General features: G+C 35.9%; 1 protein-coding gene across 3 annotated transcripts in view; it reads left to right on the top strand.

Moving 5' to 3' along the window:
* The window catches only part of LAMA2 (laminin subunit alpha 2), a 631935-nt gene that overhangs the window by 495767 nt on the left and 117044 nt on the right, over positions 1 to 19124 (top strand). For all 3 annotated transcript variants that reach the window (XM_057489270.1, XM_057489268.1, XM_057489269.1), the window contains 5 exons: positions 4632 to 4794; positions 6136 to 6346; positions 10554 to 10670; positions 11367 to 11530; positions 12836 to 12974. In XM_057489270.1, coding sequence (XP_057345253.1) covers positions 4632 to 4794; positions 6136 to 6346; positions 10554 to 10670; positions 11367 to 11530; positions 12836 to 12974 — 794 coding nt within the window. The remainder of the gene's footprint in view (positions 1 to 4631; positions 4795 to 6135; positions 6347 to 10553; positions 10671 to 11366; positions 11531 to 12835; positions 12975 to 19124) is intronic.

The raw sequence follows: 19124 nt of genomic DNA, 5'->3' as shown, positions 1-19124 counted from the left end.
ATTTCTCTAGTAAGAGATGACCTTTCTAAATTTGAGGGTTTGGTTTTTAAAAGTATTTTGGTCAAGATATTCAAGGGAATAAGCTGAGACTGTACAACCTATTACATTAATGACAACAGTCAGTGAGTTAGTAATTAGGAGAGCAGAGTAGCAGTAAATTAAATGCATTCCTTTAGGAATGCTCCAATTTTAGTGGAATGGCTATTATGACTAAATAACTAGTGGGCAACGTATGCTTTGCTATTGTTTGTATCCAAACCATCTGATTTTTAATTTTTTTAAAAAGCTAATTTTACCATTCTACTCAGTACATTTAAAGCAGCACTTTAATATCTCAAAATGGCTTTGGTGCTGGTTTTTAATGAACATCTGTTGCTTGGGATTTGGACGTGCCACCTTACCAGACGCTTTAATTCACATCTACTCCACAGTTCTCTAGGAGTTAGTTTTGGCATCTACCAATCTGATTAGAATCAAAGTGGATGCCATTTGGGAGCAAAAACCCTTAAAGATTCAGAAACTCTTAAAACAGGTAATATTTTTTATAAGCTCCACTAGTTCTTAAATATCTATGAATGTATAATAAACATGCATGCATGTTTAGGAAGTAAAAAAAAAGGTTTGGGCATTTTTTTCCTTTAAAAAAATAAAACATTTTTATTGCTGCTGTACAGTGTTACATATTACAGATATTTTGCTTTGTTATACAGCCAAATAAATCGGAACATGAGATAACCTTCAAGGCAGACCCTGACAGGTAATTTTTAGGAATCACTGGTCAAGAAGAGACAGAACTTCTAAAGATTCCCCACTGCAAGAAGCAACAGAGTTTTAATCTGAGACATAATCTAAGTAAGAACATGTCAGGATCTGAAACAGAAGTTACTCTGCCCAGAATACTCTCTTAACTCATTGTGGTTTATCCTCTGCTAAATAAAGGTGTTGCATTTTTCCTGGTTTTATTTTCCATTAGTGCTGCTTGAAGTGTCCACCCTTCTTTCTCCCCCATAACAACAACAAAAAACCCACCATTACAAGTGGAGTAATTTCACTATGCGTAGACCCCAGAAGGCACTAGTCAAAACCGTAGGAACTTTCCTTTCTTCCACTTCAGTCTCAAACACTCAATACTGAGCAGCCAGTCCCGGAAACTCATTTTGAAATCATTTCAGGCAAATATTGTACAAAAGAATAAATGCTAATGCATGTTTGCAAGACTCCAGTATCAGCACCGCTTGAGCCTGCCCTGAACCCTCCACCTCCCACTGTGTGCACCGCAGAAGCACCGGCAGGGGGCAGAGCAGAGACGAGTTAATCCAGGCTTTGCTCACCATCCTCAAGGATCCATCAGAGAAAAGGGTTATGTATTATCGAAGATGTCCCCCATTCCCTAAATCGTGCATTAGTTGGGCAGCGTGGTTGTCTCTGTCCAGACTGGACACCTTTTTCTAATTCTCTCAAAGTGCTATGTGGGATAGCTGTGATCCTGCACCTAAGGAAAATGTGAATACTGCTCCCTTCCTGCCTCAGGGACTCACATAAATGGTAACAAAAAGGATAGCCACGGCCCTTAACAGAACAAATTTGGCAGAATTAATCCAACTGTTAAAATTTCATGGTAATTTAGAATTGAATATGCCAGAACTAAAATCTTGACTGAGAGGTGTATATGTGCAAGGCTTGGCAGTATGGGGGATTTTTAAAAAAAGAAAAGGAAATTCACCAAAAGCTTTAAATGGTTATACAACAAATCCTCATCCTTTTTTTTTCTCCTAAAACTACAATAATTGGGGATAATATCAGTACTCTTCAGTTTTATCAGTGATAGTACATTGCTGTGGGAAAAGTGAATGGTCCTGGCCGGCATTTGCCTATTTCAGTTTTATCTTCAGACATGTGTGATGCCTTTCTCATCCTGTTATAGATAATGTATATCTCTCAAGTACCCAGTCTTTATCCCCTGCTATGCCTTGGCTACAAAGATACTTAGCACTAGATTTGGGATCCACTGCAGTTAACATTATGGCATGCCTTTCTGTCTATTAATGCACCTGATTTACATTAATTTATGCATTAATTTACATTACCTTTACCCCAACTCTTTTTATGTTAATCTTCTTTTAAAGATATTTTGAAACTACTTAGACATCCCTTTGAAATAAGGTAGATACAATTATTATTAAATAAAGTAAATTGCGGTTACTTTCAATACTGTTGAAAACATACTGAATTGATAGTGTATTATATCTTTGAAGAAGAGACTAAATAAATATCTGTAGTTAAAAATACTCAGAGAATTTCCAGATTCCATATATAGAAGCAGTGGAACAATCAGATGTCTTCTATTTAAATGATTCTTTCTTAATACAACATCATTTTGCTAAAGCAGTTTTTGAGTACCCCAATAATTCCTTCTAGTTGCTTACAAATTAATTTAAAAGAAATGATGCATATATTCCAAAAGGTACAGCCATCCTTTCCTTTTCCTTTTCTCCTCCTGATGTCATTCTTTTTCCACCAAATTCTTCTCTGTAGAAGTTTAGCTTTGCAAATAGACCACAAGTGAGGCTGTATTTCCACATTCCTCCCTTCCTCAAAACCATCAAGGCCCAGGACCTAAATTCAATCAAATTTCAAAATATATCTGTAATCAAAGCTCTTTAGATATTCATTTAATAAAGGAAAAGCATGCACCTTGGGTATAAGAAGTGGGATTTATCCCTTTCTTTTAAAAAAAAGTGAATGCAATGATGTGAGGAGTTAGATGCTACAGTTAGTTAAGATGAGCTATCCAGATAGGCAAGCACTTAGGCCAAAGGGTGGGGATCTGTCATAGGCAGAGCCAAGTCTCCCGTTGCCTTTCTTGAGATCAAAGTAGAAACCTTCTTACATTTAATCATTGGCATTCCCATATAGTCTGCTGGACCAGGGAACTTTCTAGTCAGTCGGTCCTTGGTCTCTGTGACTCCTTAACATACATGTCATAGCCAAGGTGGTATCTTACCAATAATACTGTTGAAATCTTGAGAAGGTCCTTTGACATATGTTAAGGAATTACTATTAAGCAGTCAATCAAAAAAAGAACCACTCTCACTAAACTTGTAGTAATACAGCACCTAAGGAATAATTTCTACCACAAGGCTAGGAATGGACATATTCTTTAAAACACCGGTCCCAAATTGTTCTGCAGATTAAACTGTGGTTGTCAGAAATAAGGGGTTGACTGCAGCTACTTTCTAACCAGACATGTATCATGAAAAGAGCATTCGAAAGATGCATTTTGGAAAAGGTAGAATTAGAGATAGAAACACAGTTCCTTCTACTAAATCAGCAATTCTCAAACTCTCATGTGTATCAGAAGCTCATGGAAGACTTGTTAAAACATAGATTCGGGTCCCCACCCTAGAATTTTTGACTCAGTAGATCTGTGGTGGGGCCTGAGAATCTGAATTTTTAATAAATCCCAGGTAAAGCTGATACTGCTTGTTTGGGGACCACATTTGAGAACTACTGTACTAGCCCACCATGTCCTGCTCTCCATGGCTGCTCTGATTGGCCTGTATACTTGTTTCAGGAACTCTGCATATACTGTCCTTGGAACAGCTCTGACCAGCATCACTCAAAAAAGGTTCTGCGAAAATAGAAATGAGTTTTCAGAATTCTTTATGTCTTAATGAGGTCTTAGGATTCAACTTTGAAAGGTAGAAAATGTCTCTTGGCCAACCCAGAGCACTCAATCTAGGGTTGTTCGTAAGTAATTTATAGAAATAAGGGTTCAGCCAACAAAGGAGTTAGAGAAAACATCTCCCTTCAACTTGCCAAAGTAATGTTCCACAGAATGCCCTTGAGGAAAAGTTGGTCTAAAACTCAGGGTCAAACTGTATAAATGTTTCACCAGTTTTTCAAACTTTTATTTGTCAAAGAATTCTTTCCTCAAATGAAATCTTGCCCCAAACACCAACCTATAAAACAGATTCCTGGCAGAACAGACATTGTTTATAGAAAACTTGAAGTACTTGGAGACTCCTAAGATTCTGAAGAGCACAGTTTGAAATCCATTTTTAATGCATAATAAACACAGACTCTTGAGATAGACGTTATTGCTGGAAGGTATCTTTGTGCCCTAATATATAACCCTTGCCCCTAGACTGGGGATCCTGTCCTCATTCCTTTAAACAAATGAACACAGAACTGCATGGAAGTTCAAGGGTGGGTTCGTTTTCAGAGATCTCATCACTGATAAAACTCAGTGTTTTTAAACTGACTGAATAGTATTGTGTCTTATCATCAATGCATTAGACCCTGTGGTTTCAGTTTCCAAGTGTTATGGTCTATGGTCAATTTTTACTTCTTACCTGAAGAGAGTTTTTTAGCCACTTCTTCATTTATATTTCTTCCTTTGAAGGTAGAAACACCATGCTTTACTTGCTGTGACCACCCCAAAAGAAATATAATATGGAGAAATATATCACATTTTCCTGTTTGTCACAGATTGTCACATTCACTGCCTCTGTTTCCCAGCAGCAAACTACATCGCATTTGGAGATGGTGGGAAAGAGCAGATGCTGAGTGCCATTTTTGCATGTGGCATTTTTGTTTACTAATTTGCAAAATTTGTTTTACTCCCAAAGCTGTACATGAAAAAGCCATAAGACTAAATGAAACTCTAGAAACTGAAGACAAGGCCTTTGAGAGAAATTTGCAAGGGCTTCAGAAAGAGGTTGATCAGATGATGGCAGAACTGAGGAGAAAAAATCTAGATGCCCACAAGGAAGTCGCTGAAGATGAGTTGGTGTGAGTAGATGCTCTGTTCGTTTGATAACCTGAGTTTGCCATATTGCTGTCTGCAGTTTTCTAAATTTTCCTTCACACATATGGATAGAAGATACTTGGTTTACTAGTTATTTTTCGTTGGCCTCGTTGTAATTTGTCTTGCTCTGAAATGGATTGAAAGCATGTTTTCATGTAAATGTAATCAAGTAAATCGTCTTTTCTGGTGCTGTCCCAAAATGGAATGAAAGCATGTTTTTGCCTAAATATAAATAATCAAGAGAATCATCTTTTCTGGTGGGCTTCCTTCTATAATTTGGCTAATGGGCTTGCTTCATTAATTGCCTCTATTAGGGACTTTTAAACTACCAGATTTTATTTTAAAAGAAATGTGTTTGGATATAGTTATGACTTTAGTAGGTCATCCTATAGATTTTGTCATCTTAAGAAATACTGAATAGAAGGGTCATCAAATAATAAATGCCTCATGCTTTGAAATAAGAGTTGGGAATTTGAAGTTGAGAATAGTGAAAGTGATTTTAGCAATGCTAATGAACTCTTGTCACCACACATTCAATAAAAAATAGAATTTTACATCCATAGCTAACTTCAAAGTAGTGGTGTTATTAATATTTAAATAATACATTCTAATCCAGTGACATCAGCAACACCTTAGATCTTGTTAGACATACAAATTATCAAACCCCACCCCAGATCTGCTGAACTAGAAACTTTGGGGATGGTGCTCAGCTATCTGCTTTGAAAGGTGGATTCAGGAAGTTAGGATGCCTATGGGTTGAAAACTACAGCTTTTCAAGTGTTTTACCTTTCTTAAAGACAGATATTATCACTTTAGGAAAACTAGTTAAACTCAGGAAACTCCCAAATCACTCAGCTGAAAGAAAAAAAAAGCAGATCAAAAGCCTATTTACTAGCATGAGTTCTGTTCACAGTTTCTAACCAAACATATCGATATTTCTACTTCGTATTCAAAGTAATTGAGAAATGTCTCATTATGGTGAATCAGATGGCTTTTTTTTTTGTATGGGAAGTGAATCATAAGACTGATTTTATCAGTCATTTTCTGAGTATAACATGAGACCCTTTCCGATCAAAAATGCTATATTACTTATAAATTTAAAATGTGTTGATTTTTTGTGCTTTAATCGTAATTGTAAATGGTCTTGCCACGTTTCAAGGATCAGTTTTCATCTTGGTTTAGTACACAGTCAATCTGCTGTAAATGCAGCCTTGTTTTTCCATTCTTTCAATGCCAGCATCTCTTTGTAACAGAGTTTAATACCAATAAACCCTGGGGCCGTGGCAAGGGCTTATTGTCTGTTATTGGGCTGGGGGTGTTTGCAGAGCTGCAGAAGGTCTTCTGAAGAAAGTGAAGAAGCTCTTTGGAGAGTCTCGAGGGAAAAATGAAGAAATGGAGAAGGCTCTCCGGGAGCTACTGGCAGACTACCAAAACAAAGTCGATGATGCTTGGGACCTGCTGAGAGAAGCCACGGGTCAAACCAGAGAGGCTGACCGCTTATCTGCAGCAAACCAGAAAAACATGACTGCTTTGGAGGTGAGCCCTGCACACACTCCTTTGCCTGAATCTGGTGGTGCAGGTAGGGGTGGGAGTTGAAAGTTGATGGACGTTTACAAAGATCAAGAATAACAACTCTGAACAGAAAGAACAGGAAATGATTCTTTTTGAAAATCAATGCCCACAGAATCAAATAAGATTCATGTAACTTAGACTATTGAAGATTTTAAGGACTTTGTGGTACACTGGAAGGAAACCTTTGCTGAGAGTCAGGGGACATTGGTCTTAATGACAGCTGGGCCACTCACTGGAAATACAATTTAGGCAAGTCAATTAAAGTCTAGAAGCGTCAGTCTGCCAACTATGCATTGAGTGCATTATCCTAGAGCACATCTAGGGTAAGAACTAATATGAGATGATTTTACAATCCACGCAGCCTACCACAAACCACCATTTAGACATCTGGCTGCCATAAATCACAGAAGGGCCGAGTATTTTCTAATTGAATCAGATACATAAAAAATCAGTGAGACCAGAGCTTAGGATGATTTTGGTTCTCTTTTTATTTGCAATGTGTCCTATGGAAATGATATTTCAAAAGGGACTGATATAAACAGATGAAGTCTGAATTATTTTTCCTTCCATTTTCCTTACATACAAGAGGTACTTCCTTCAAGAAATGGTGGGCCACCTCTGCCTTTCTGAGAGAGCTGATGATGCTAGATCTAAAGCACATTCACCCAACTCTTTTTTCCTTTTTTTCTTAATACTCAATATGGCAAATTGATCACTTTTCCCAAGAGTAAATTCAGCACACCCAGTGTCACAAACCTGTGTTTGGTATTTAAATAACAATAATTTTCTCCCTAGAAACAAAACTACCTTTGTTCTTTTCAATGTATTTGACCCCAACAGATCCGAAAGCACCATCAGACCTGTATTTTCCTAACATGTAATATATCACCTTCAACTATAATTGAACACTCTCTGACATATATTATGTCCTCAAAAATGTTCGTGGAATGACAGTTGAATTAAAAAAATCTGGATTTTTTTTTAATCCACTCATTTCTTTCCATTTTCCTTTGCTTTAAGAGGAGGATGAATTAGGTTTTTTTAAGTATTTTTTTCTGGGTCCCTCTCCTGGGACTTAATCTTATCATTTTGATAAAAGATTGAGGAGGCTTCCTTTTTTCTTAACAGGTATATCTAATCTTAACCAATTTGAAGTCTACTGACAGGGTGGCAATATTTAAGAAAAAGCACTGTCTTGTGAGGCAGGAAGCTGGGCCACCGTCCTATACAGACTCCAGCATGATTCATCCCACTTGGTGACACACCAGTGGTGTAACCTAGCCAGAGGTGCACCTCTCCATTTTATGACAACAGCTTAAGAAATTAAAATTACCTGTATGGAAAGCATAATAAGCATTCGGGAAGTATTTCAAGAAGAGTTATAGTGGCACAGTAAATGGTGCTTTCAGCTATTCCTTCTTTTTAGTGATATTTACACCAGGAGTCATCATTCTTGGGCACCCCTAGAGATGCCTGGAGCTTATGTAGTCAGTACTGAATTTCTGAGTGGTGCTTTTTCTATTTTCCTTTTATGTGTCATGCTTAACTAAAGGCTTGTTGAGAACTTACTGGAGTAAATAGATAAACTGACTAAGTTCCCATGAGTAAGGCCCAGCTTGTTTAAGGTTGCTTGCCAGGGCTGATTGGGGTGATGACCAAGCCTGGTGCTGGACTGGCTGACAAAGAATCCCCTGGAATGTTGGTGAACAGATGGGTATCCAGGACGCCCTCTACCCGCCTCCAAGAGTCTGAGCTGGCTGAGCTGGGGTGCGGCCCAGGCTTCATATCCTAAATTCTTCCTGGGGTAGTCTGATGGCTTACAGGCTTGACAACAGCTGATACATTTTATCTATTTGATTGAATAATGGATTTTTTTAAATACATGACTTCATTCTGCTAGTGCTCATAAAAAAGGCAATATGATTAAGAACCAAATCAAATGCTTTTTGTTTTATTAAGGAGATAAGTGTGTAATTTGTGAGAAAAATCTTACCAAGTGCCTTCTAAATTCAGGAAATGTGCTAAACACAAAAACTGATTTTAGTATCAAGCACCAGTCCTTCTGGTGTGGTCCCTGAAACAGCAACATCATTGTGACCTAGAAACTTGTTAAAAATGCAAATTCCTGGGCACTGCCTCAAACGCATCAACTCAGAAACTGGAACAGGGGCCTAGCAACCTGTATTTTAAAAATCTCTTCAGTGATTCAGCTGCAGCATTAAGTTTGAAAGCCACTGATATAAAGAATAAAGTACCATCTCTGATGACTCGTATTCAGTGAAGGTAACACACAGGTGAACCACCCTATTTGCTGCAGCAGTTATCAGGCAGGTAGGGAAAGGAGGGGCATCTAAGGACCCTCACTTAGGAAGGGCTTCATAGAAGATCTTACATGAGTGCTAAGTCTTGAAGGGTATATCAAAGTAGAAAGGGGAAGAACATTCCAGAAATAGGGAAAAATATATGATAGATATGGAGAGACAAAGGGGAAGACATTTTGGGGGAAATTCAGAGGTTTGATAGGACTAGAATGAAAACTGCATGGGAATGAGTGTGCAGATAGACAGGGTCCAGACCTTGAGTTAAAAGAGAACTGCCTTCTAAGGTCAAGTAAAGAATTCAGTTCTTACCCTGAAAACCGTTGGAAGTGAAGTAGACATAATATTTAAATGTCTGTCAGGCACCTACCATATCAAGGTGCTGTTGGTAACCAGGGTGTTTAAGGATGAATAGGACTGATTCCTGGCCTCATAGAATTTAAAATCTCCTGAAAATTCAGGCATTTTAACGTTTCACTATATATAATACTATGATTAGTACATATAGTGGGAAATCAAGATTCACAAAAATGATGGCATCATGATAGTTAATTGAGAGTAGTTGACAGAACGATGGTGCAGCATTAAGCACAAACACAGAGCTCTGAGAGCTTGAGGTGATCTTAGGAAATATCAATAGAGCGGTAAAACTCACGCTTAGGCTACATGAAAGTCTGTAGCAGGAGATGGCTTTGGAAATGACATTTGGAACCAGATCATAGAAAGCTTTGAATGCAGCCTTCTAGAAGGCACAGGGTTAAAAGGGCATTTCCAGTGATGGAGAAAAGGCAGAGGAAACTGTGAGCCTGATCAGCAAAGAGAATATGAGCAATTCAGTTAACCAAGACAACATGTATTGAACAGTGTGTCCCCAAATCTACCACTATAACCTTACAAGAAGGATTGCCAAGAAGCTAGAATGAGTTGCTAGACAGACAGGGAGATAGCTTTTGTAGATTCTTAATGCTTCCCCTCCCCCTAAAAAAGTGTTGCATTTACAGAGCTCTGAAATGGATTAAGATCTAATAAGAAGTTATAGTAGAAATAATTAACTTTGGTGTCCAAACAGAATCTCTTAACAATTACACTTAGAGCATACTTTTAGAGAATAATTGTCTTTATACATGGGTCTCTATTTTGAGAATTATAAAGAAGTATAAAGAAAGAAATAGGCAAAGGTTCGCTCCAAATAGAAGTAGCAGTATTTCTCTCTTACTGAGGCTAGGAATGAATTTCATGTCGTTTTGAGACAAGCTGTCAGTTTCAAAGAAAAATTAGAATCTGCTCTCTTTTTATAGAACAGTCCATTAAGTTTATTCTTCCATGTGATAATTTCTCTTTTTCTGAAAAGTATTTCCCCTAAGTTTCCTTAAAAAGCCCACTTCTTCCAATTTTTACAGAACTCCCATAGAATAAATCTGCTTGTTCTTATGTTCATAAAATATTCATTTAAATTGAGATTTGGGACTTGAATGTCTCGTTCCAATGTACTGTAGTGAGTGTACCGCCACATATTCGGTAATACATATTCTGCACTTTCATTTTAGTTAAAAATGGATGTCCGTCTTGCTTTTAAAATAGTTTTTAATTCCTCGTCTACCATCATATGACTTTTCTTTTCTTGGATGGCTTTCTCACAGTGAGAGGAATAAGGTACCTGTACAGGTTCTTATACAAAATAACTCTTGGAGGACTGCCTGGGTAGGTTATATCATTCTTGTCTAGCCTCATTGTCAGCACAACTACCTGGCTTGCAAAGCCTTTATTCAGACAGCTCAGGAAAGTCAAGAGTACAAAACTGGAATGGATTTTACCCAAAGGCCAATTGATGTTTTATTCATACTGTACTACAGCAAAAGAAGGAGGCTGTTGAAAGTGGCAAACGACAAACTGAGAACACTTTAAAAGAAGGCAATGCCATACTTGATGAAGCCAAACGTCTTGCAGATGAAATCAACTTGGTCATAGATGTGAGTATTTGATAAAATCAAAGTTAAGAGAAAGATGATAATGACATAGGCTTTCATAAATGAGAACTAATGAGAAATCTCAGTAATATAAGCAAATAACTTTTTTTTTTCTTGTGACTATAAAATTGTTTTTGCATCATCCTTGTGTGACCAAACCCACCTACTGGCAACAGTTAGAACTTCACATTGGTCTCCCAACAAATGTGAATGTCTGTGTGAGAGTTCTTACAACACTCACATAAACCTGTATTTTTTTTTCACAGTGATGAAAGGCATTTCTTGTTCCCAGATGAGTACTTGCAATCTACTTCCACTTGTATATACCATTAGTTAAAGGGAAAATGTAAATCTACAAACAGACTTTTAACATACTGTTTAATGCAATAGACACTGTGATATATGAACAGAGAAATGCAAATAAATGGTGTAGAAGATCCAAGTGACTATCCCTTATGCATTTATACTTATGAAATAACAATCTGTAAAAGATAGGTTCTTCTTGGTGTAAATTGGCTTCATGTATTTCCTAAATTCTTTCATTAAATAACAGCTTTTATTCTCTATTCTCTCTTTTATATGTTAGTAAATTTGAAATCTCATAAAAAACTAAGTTTGTGTAATTGTATCTCAGGGAAATTAGAAAATAGGAGGCTTGGATTCACTTTCTTGACATGCCCTCTCTTCTCTACATATCAGTATGTCGAAGACATCCAAACTAAATTGCCACCAATGTCTGAGGAGCTTAAAGATAAAATAGATGACCTCTCCCAAGAAATAAAGGACAGAAACCTTGCTGAGAAGGTGTCCGAGGCTGAGAGCCACGCAGCTCAGCTGAATGACTCATCTGCTGTCCTTGATGGGTATGTCATTTGTTTTTGGAAATATCTGTGTATCTTGACACCTATCCAAAAGTTTTGACTAACAGAAATGGTAGAGAATCGCTTTCAAATCTTGATATCTACAATTATGAATTTCCAAGCTACATGGCCTTTCTGGGGAAGAACCTAACTAGAAGGGTCTGGGCAGAGCTCCCCTGGAGAAGCATCAAAAGTCTGAGTTAAAAATGGATTCAAGTATGGCTTGGTAGGGAGTGAATATAGCCCTGGGGTACACTTAGAAAAATTATTTTCTGTCCTTTATTAGAGAGCACAGTGGTTGCCTTATTAGCAATTTAAATAATAATATATAAACACACATTCTGCTTCAAGTGTCAGTTTTATATTTTTAATGAAATCAACACTACTTATTTTTTAAAGGGTATCTTTTGAAAACGTGGCCCCATACATAGCCTTTAAGTTTTTTTTTCTCTTTCAAATTCCAGGGAGACACTATATATTCCCCCATGTAATAACAGCTCAGTATAGCAGAATTCTTATATGGGTCAGAGAAGGGAGGAGCAAGTGGCAAGGTATGTTTGGCTTACAAAAAGAAGGCTTCAAAAGTATACTGGGTATAACTGGTATGCTTCCCTCTCAGTTTTGGAACTGTCATAGTAAATATAGGTGCTATTAGCCCCAAGAAAAATTTTCCCACATGAATCTGTATTTAATATACAACCTGTCTAAGACTCTATTCCAATAATTAGTATTCATTGACACAAAAGAAAACATTAGTGTTTGAAGACCCTGGGCATAAATCATGCACAATTAACTTTGTAAAAAACTTTTGCCAAGTTAACATGAAGAGTGGTAAAGGCAACAGCAAGCTAGACGTCAGGAGATGCAGCAATCCAGGTGCTTAATTAGGGCCGTGTTGACCATGTGACCTGAGACAAACTACTCAACCTTCTTAGATGCTTTTATTTTGTGAAATTCCTTTTAGGAATGTAGTGCAAGTGCCCTGAAGCATGCAGCATGCTTCACAAAGGACGTGGAGGATCACCTCACTGTTCCCTACTTGCATGGTACACATGGTTGCAGAAGCTTTTGGAGGTCACTATTGGTATTTAAAAATATGTTGGTAGTGTCTCACAGCTGAAATATTCAGAAACATGAGCATAAATTGCAGACTTCAACATATACAATAAGTAGATATTTCATTATGACTTGGAATTATGATAATTATATTGGCTATGATCTTTTGAAAGCCATATTTATTACAACTAGGATGTTCTTCATTTGAGTACCAGCTGCTCTGATGTTCTCTTTTTTGGGTAATCTCAACAGAATCCTTGATGAGGCTAAAAACATCTCCTTCAATGCCACTGCAGCCTTCAAAGCTTACAGCAACATTAAGGACTATATTGATAAAGCTGAGAAAATTGCCAGAGAAGCCAAAGGTCTTGCACACGAAGCTACAAAACTGGTAAGAAACAAATAATGTCATGTACTGAGAATGGAGGTCAATCTGTTTGAATAAGTATTTGTGCTAAACTAAATTCTTCAATTTAAATGAACTCTGGAAAATACTAGTACATTAGAATATTTTTAAAATTATTTTCAAAGGTTCCCTTTAAATTTTATCCAAAATAAGCTCTCAGTGTGATGTAATCCTAACAGCATTCTTCTCAGTCATCCACTACTTATCACTACTGATAACGGTCTTGAAATTATCACAGATGCCAAGCAGGTTTGTGCCAAGGACTCACAGAAGAAAAATAGTCAAACATTAGACTCTGGACAGGGAAATTTATCACTATTATTCCAAATGTCATCAGTAAGAAAATGCCTTGAAAATTAATACCATTGCTTATAGTTACACAAAAATCGGTTATAGGTGAAGTTTGACTGCAAAGTGCACATTTTACAAAACACATCAGATCATATGCTTAACTATTTATACTGTTTTTATCACCTGAAACCTTTGCCTTGAAAGCAACATTTGGCTGCTGTCATTGTTCAAGTTAAATTTGGAATTAATATTTTAGAGTTTTGGGCTCCAAGTATAGCACATTATCTAAATATCTTCAGTAGTGACAAATCTGCATCCTTTACACATAGAACCATATTCTATAAATAAGTTATGTATTCAAGTTTGGTAATACTATTTTAGGTCAAACAACATTTCATAGGAAGTATATGGTTAAGTTTAAATATTCAAAACTATTCTTTGACTTCACACAGAATACCTGAAATACATCAAAATTTCAGGAGAAAAAATAACTGGATTGGACATTTGACTGAATGAAATATGTATAAATCATTGGTGTTATAGAAACAAACCATTATTTGCTTTTGTTTTACACAAATGCTTTCTTGTATCTCAGGGATATAAAAGATATATTCACAACACTCTTAGAAAGTTTATTTTGTGGTCATAGTAAAAACATAGTCTATCAGCAATTACTAGTTTCTCTGGTAAAAGCTCTAGTAATACCATATGTTCTGTTTATTTCTTATTCAAAGTGGTGACACAATTATTACAGACACTTCCCTATGCTGTTATCCTCTCAAAATGAAACTGTTTTTCAAATCCAAACTATTAATCCATCTTCTCATAGATAGCTTTCTATTTAAAAAACCCTAATTTCCAAGTTCGCCATTTTCATCTGACATGTATTATTGGATGACCATTTTCAGCATCTTGCACAGTGCCTAGAAAATAGTAGGCACTCATGAGTGAATGTGTGAGTGTCTTTCTAAATGACATCTTTCATGCCTTTTTACAATCTTTTGTACCAGTAAAGATCTCACTATTGTCAATGCTTCATCCTTATAATCTTCTAACATTTTATGTTAAAAACTAGTTCATTTCACCCAAATTTAAATACTATCACTTTACACTTAGGAGGATCCCATTTTTATGTCAACATTGATGTTTACTTTTCTTCAGCACTGAAGCTTATACATGACGGGCTGGTCAACCTCAAATGTAAAGCTAGGATGAGTTGTAATGCATTACATGTCCCCTTGTTATCATTATACCTTCTCTCCATAAACCACTAATTAAATGTCTGAAAAGTTATAAAATAGGTGCTACAGAGAATCATTGGCTTATTAAATGGTGATCAGCAAACACAAACACTGATTTGTCCCAGAAAGTGTGTTGGACTGTGTTTCCGGAATAGAATAAACCTATAATTTTCATAAGTCATTATAATTAGTTCTGTATTACTGGAAAAGACATATATTTGCCAATCATTAATCTGAGCAGTTACCTAGCTAGGACTAACACTTCATAAATATAAGATCTAGTATTTTTGTTACAGCTATAGATAAACGCAGAAGAGTGAGGTTAAGTTTACTATTTATGTATGAAATAGTTCAAAAGATAACAATACAGAAGAGTTTTCATTTGAGTATAGCTCTACAAAGACAGGAGAATGTTTTCAATGAATTAGAAAGAAAGGGCAAACAAACAAAGCAGGAATTTATATGAGGAGAAAAAGACCTGTTAGACAAGCAATAGAACACCCAATTACTATTGTGAAGAAAATGGACGTGAAATTATGTGAGAAGAAAAAAAGTATTGAAAATACTATAGACAAAGAAACAGATGAATGATAGAAATAGCCTCAAAGCATAATTGATAGCATCTTTGAAGCAACTTCACTTTTAAAAAACCTACTTAGTCTATTTATAAACACACACATAATCAAGAATGGAATAGAAAAGAAAATATGAGTGAAAATAAAGTTGATCCTTTATTTTAATGAAACAATGAGCAGGTGGAGGTTATATACAATTAAAATTTGCAGTGTAGTATTCCTATATAAAGAATAACAGCTGCTTATCTTGTATGTATAACTTATTTAAATATTAAAATGAAATATTATTTTAGGAACCTAGACATTATGAAAAAATAAACATTCTTTTTCTATTACTGTTGGCGGGGAAAAATATTTTAGAGCATTTGTTTTCTACACACTTTCTAAGATAACATCTCAGTATGTCTTAGTGGTGAGTGCAAGGAAAGGGAAAAAGGAAATATGTGGCTGTTTGAAAATAGTATATGGAGATGCAGTATTTTTTTCCTAATTGTTTTGATGATATAAAAAGTCCTCAGGCCCTAAAACAAGGTAGAATTAAACCTTTAAAAAAAATTTCCAGACCATAGGTGAACCTGAAACCTATATTATTAACCACATCAGATTTTAGCAGTAGGTGAATGAATAGATTTCATAGGCTTCTGGATCCTTGGAATGACCTCCAGAGGCAATAGGCCTGGCTTCAATGGAACTGGTTTGAGGCCTTCCCCTGCTTCCCCCTGATGCTGTGCACTTGAATCTGCTGTATCCAAACAGCAAACAGCAGCAGCAAAAAGTCATGTAGAACTGAATTCCATAGTTCTGGTTCTTTAAGATCACAGGAATCATCACACACTGTATGACAATAATCACACAACCTCTACCATTCTGAAATGTCATCTTCCTTCCTTCCTGAAGATTTCTTCTTTCTGTCACCTCTTCTTTTCCCTGTCATTTTCTGAATCCACTCCCTTCCCTTCCCCTCCCCTCTCCTCCCCTCCTCTCCTCTCTTCTCTTCTCTTCTCTTCTCTTCTCTTCTCTTCTCTTCTCTTCTCTTCTCTTCTCTTCTCTTCTCTTCTCCTCTTCTAATCCTCACACACACATACCCCTCCCTGTTTAGTCTAATATTTACTAAAAATGGGCATAGAAATTGAGAAGAACTTTTACTGGCCTCCCACTCCAGTACTCAATGTGGTCTTGCTCTTTATTCACCAAATTCAAGTTGCCACAATTACCCATCATTCCTGGGAGCCATGATTCAAAAATATTTTTCATGGTTTTTCTCAAGGATTTCTAGGAAAAATAACATAAAGAAGAAAGAGAGGTCAGTTTGTAAGTAAAGCATTTTCTCACAGAAACAATGATAATTGAATAGTAAAAAACAGTCCTATGTAAGTAGATGTAGGCTTTAGATAAAAGGGGGGGTGTCTGGAAAAAATTACATTATTCAAAGGAAAATATACTTAAAAATTAAACACTTAAGTCTAAAAGTATGTGAACTGCTATTGTGACTTCCCAGTGTTTATTCCTTAATACGAGGAGAGTAAAAACCCATAGAAACCTCAAAGGGAGCTTTTCTTTGCTTTAAGGTCAAGAGTCTAAGGAATATATTGGATTTTGGTAAATTGACTCTTCTGTAGCTGACCAGTGGGGAGAAAAATCCCTGAAAGGAAACAGGGTACTGGAAAAGAAAGTCAGGCAGCTCTGACTACATGGTAGCCTGGATTAATCAGGTCCATTCTGATGTTAGAAATTCATAGAAATACTAGATAAATAATAACTCCCAAAATTTAATACATTATTTCAAAGAAGCACAAGGAAATCTGAAAACAAGGAGAGAGTTAAAATAGAATGGCACACTCTAGTCTGGCACCTTATTGACTCAATGAATTTGGAACATAAATATAGATCATAATGTCTAGGGGCTGGGATTTTAAAGCTCAGGTGGGAAGGGAAGATGTCACAGACATCACCATGAACCTACAAAAGGAGGAGTCTAACTGAAGATCTGCAAAATGTGAGACTCTATAACAACTCTTCTGTGAATAAACACTCATGTCTTCCAGCCCAGGAACATTGCAAGGAGCCTTGTTTCTTTTCATGCAAACAGCTGTGAAAAATGTTTTTCATAAATCCTAAAGCCACAAGCCTATGGATTGAAGTCCAAAAATCCATATGGGATAAGACTCACAAACTGAAAAATTAATGGTGGCATGAGGGAGGTTGGACTGTTCCTGGTTACTGAAACCTTTAGAGCATCTAGAAGAATACAGAAAATCAGTTTGTTTAGCTACACTATAAATAATCAACAACAATTAAGGAGGCAGACCAAGTACTTAACATGAGCCTGAGAGTTTGGAAAAATTTGAAAGAGAATATAAAATAAAAGTGTTTAAAATTATTAAAATGTTAAAACAATGAATAGAAAAGAATGATGAAAGAAAAACTAAAGATGATGGGAATTTGTAAAAGAAGCAAATGAAATTTCTAAAAATAAAAATATAGTGTTTAAAATTAAAAATTGAATGGGAGGACTAAAAAGAAAATAGAATTCCTTAATTGAAAGAATTGAAAAGTTTACCCAGAAAACACAAGGAAAATGGGAAAATATAAAAGGAGTATTAGAGACAAGAATATAGATTATAAAAATAATATATAAATCTATTAGGAGTTCAGGAAGTCAAAAGGAGTGAGAATGTGGAGTAGTAATAATCAGAGATACTGAAAATTTTCAAGTATTGGTGAAAAATATGACTCCTCAAATTAAGGAAGCCCATTGTGATAAATAAAAATAAGTCCATACATGGAAAATCACTGTTAAACTAAAAAAAAAGGAAAAATATAACAAAACCTTAATCTAGAAAGAAAATGCAGCTCACCTACAAAGGAATAAGATTTGCTAATTAGCGTATTTGAAGTCATGACAGAAGTCAAAAGACAATACATTAATATCCTCATAGTGCAGAAATAATATGCCTGTCAATTCAGAATTCCATACCCAGTTATACCTCACCAAGAGAGGAGGACAAAAATAATGGCATTTTCAGATAAACAAAGACAGAGTTTATAATTACAGACTCTCACTAAACTACTATAAAATACACTTTAAAAAGGATGACAAAAACATCAAAGCAATTGGGGTTAAAGAAACAAAAGTGAACAATAAAAGTAAATGTGTACAAATCTAAGTAAAATAATAATTACTAAATGTGTGGAATTGTTTTAAAAAGTAGAACTGAAAAATAAGAAAATTAGTAATGTAAATAGAGCAGATGGTCAACATTAAAAGTTTTCAAAGTCTAAATTTTTGGGAGGAGATAAAAAAATTTATTAGAATTAGTCTTTGTTTAGTATATGTATTAAACATTGTAGATGATTACTGAAAGCTAAAAATAGTATTAATCAGAATTCTCCAGAGAAACAGAACCTATACACACACACACACGCAGATTTATTTTAAGGAATTGGCTCACACCATTGTTGGGGCTGGCAAGTCTGTATTTTGCAGGACTGGCTTGTAAGATGGAGACCAGGGAGGAGTTGTAGCAGTTTTGAGCCCAAAGACAGTCTGGAGGTAGAATTCCCTCTTCCTTGAGGGACCTCAGTCTTTTCTCTTTAGGCCTTTAACTGATTGGATGAAATTCACCTACATTACGGAGGGAGGGTAGCCTGCTTTACTCAAAGTCTACTGATTTAAATGTTAACTACATCTAAGAAATACCTTCACAACAACATATACACTGGTGTTGACCAAAAAATGGGTACCATAGCCTAGCCAAGTCAACACATAAAATTACCCATAACAAACAGCTATACTTTCCAAATAAGTGGTAGGAAAAAAAACGTGTGAAGGAGCGAGGAGTTTTCAATCAATTCTATAGAAGGCAAAGAAGTACAAAAACAGAAGCAAAAAAAAAAAAAAAAGACAAATATAAAACACAAAGTATGATAGAATTAAATCCAATTATAGTAGTCTGGGTGATTATTACTAGCTGTCTAGGAAATAACCCCTGAAATTTCAGTAGCTTAACATAATGTGAATTTGTGTC

Source organism: Manis pentadactyla, chromosome 12 (assembly GCF_030020395.1).
Source record: "Manis pentadactyla isolate mManPen7 chromosome 12, mManPen7.hap1, whole genome shotgun sequence".
In the NCBI taxonomy this organism is placed as follows: Eukaryota; Metazoa; Chordata; class Mammalia; order Pholidota; family Manidae; genus Manis; species Manis pentadactyla.
The sequence above is the reverse complement of the archived record's forward strand: the minus strand, read 5'-3'. Positions and strand labels throughout refer to the sequence as shown.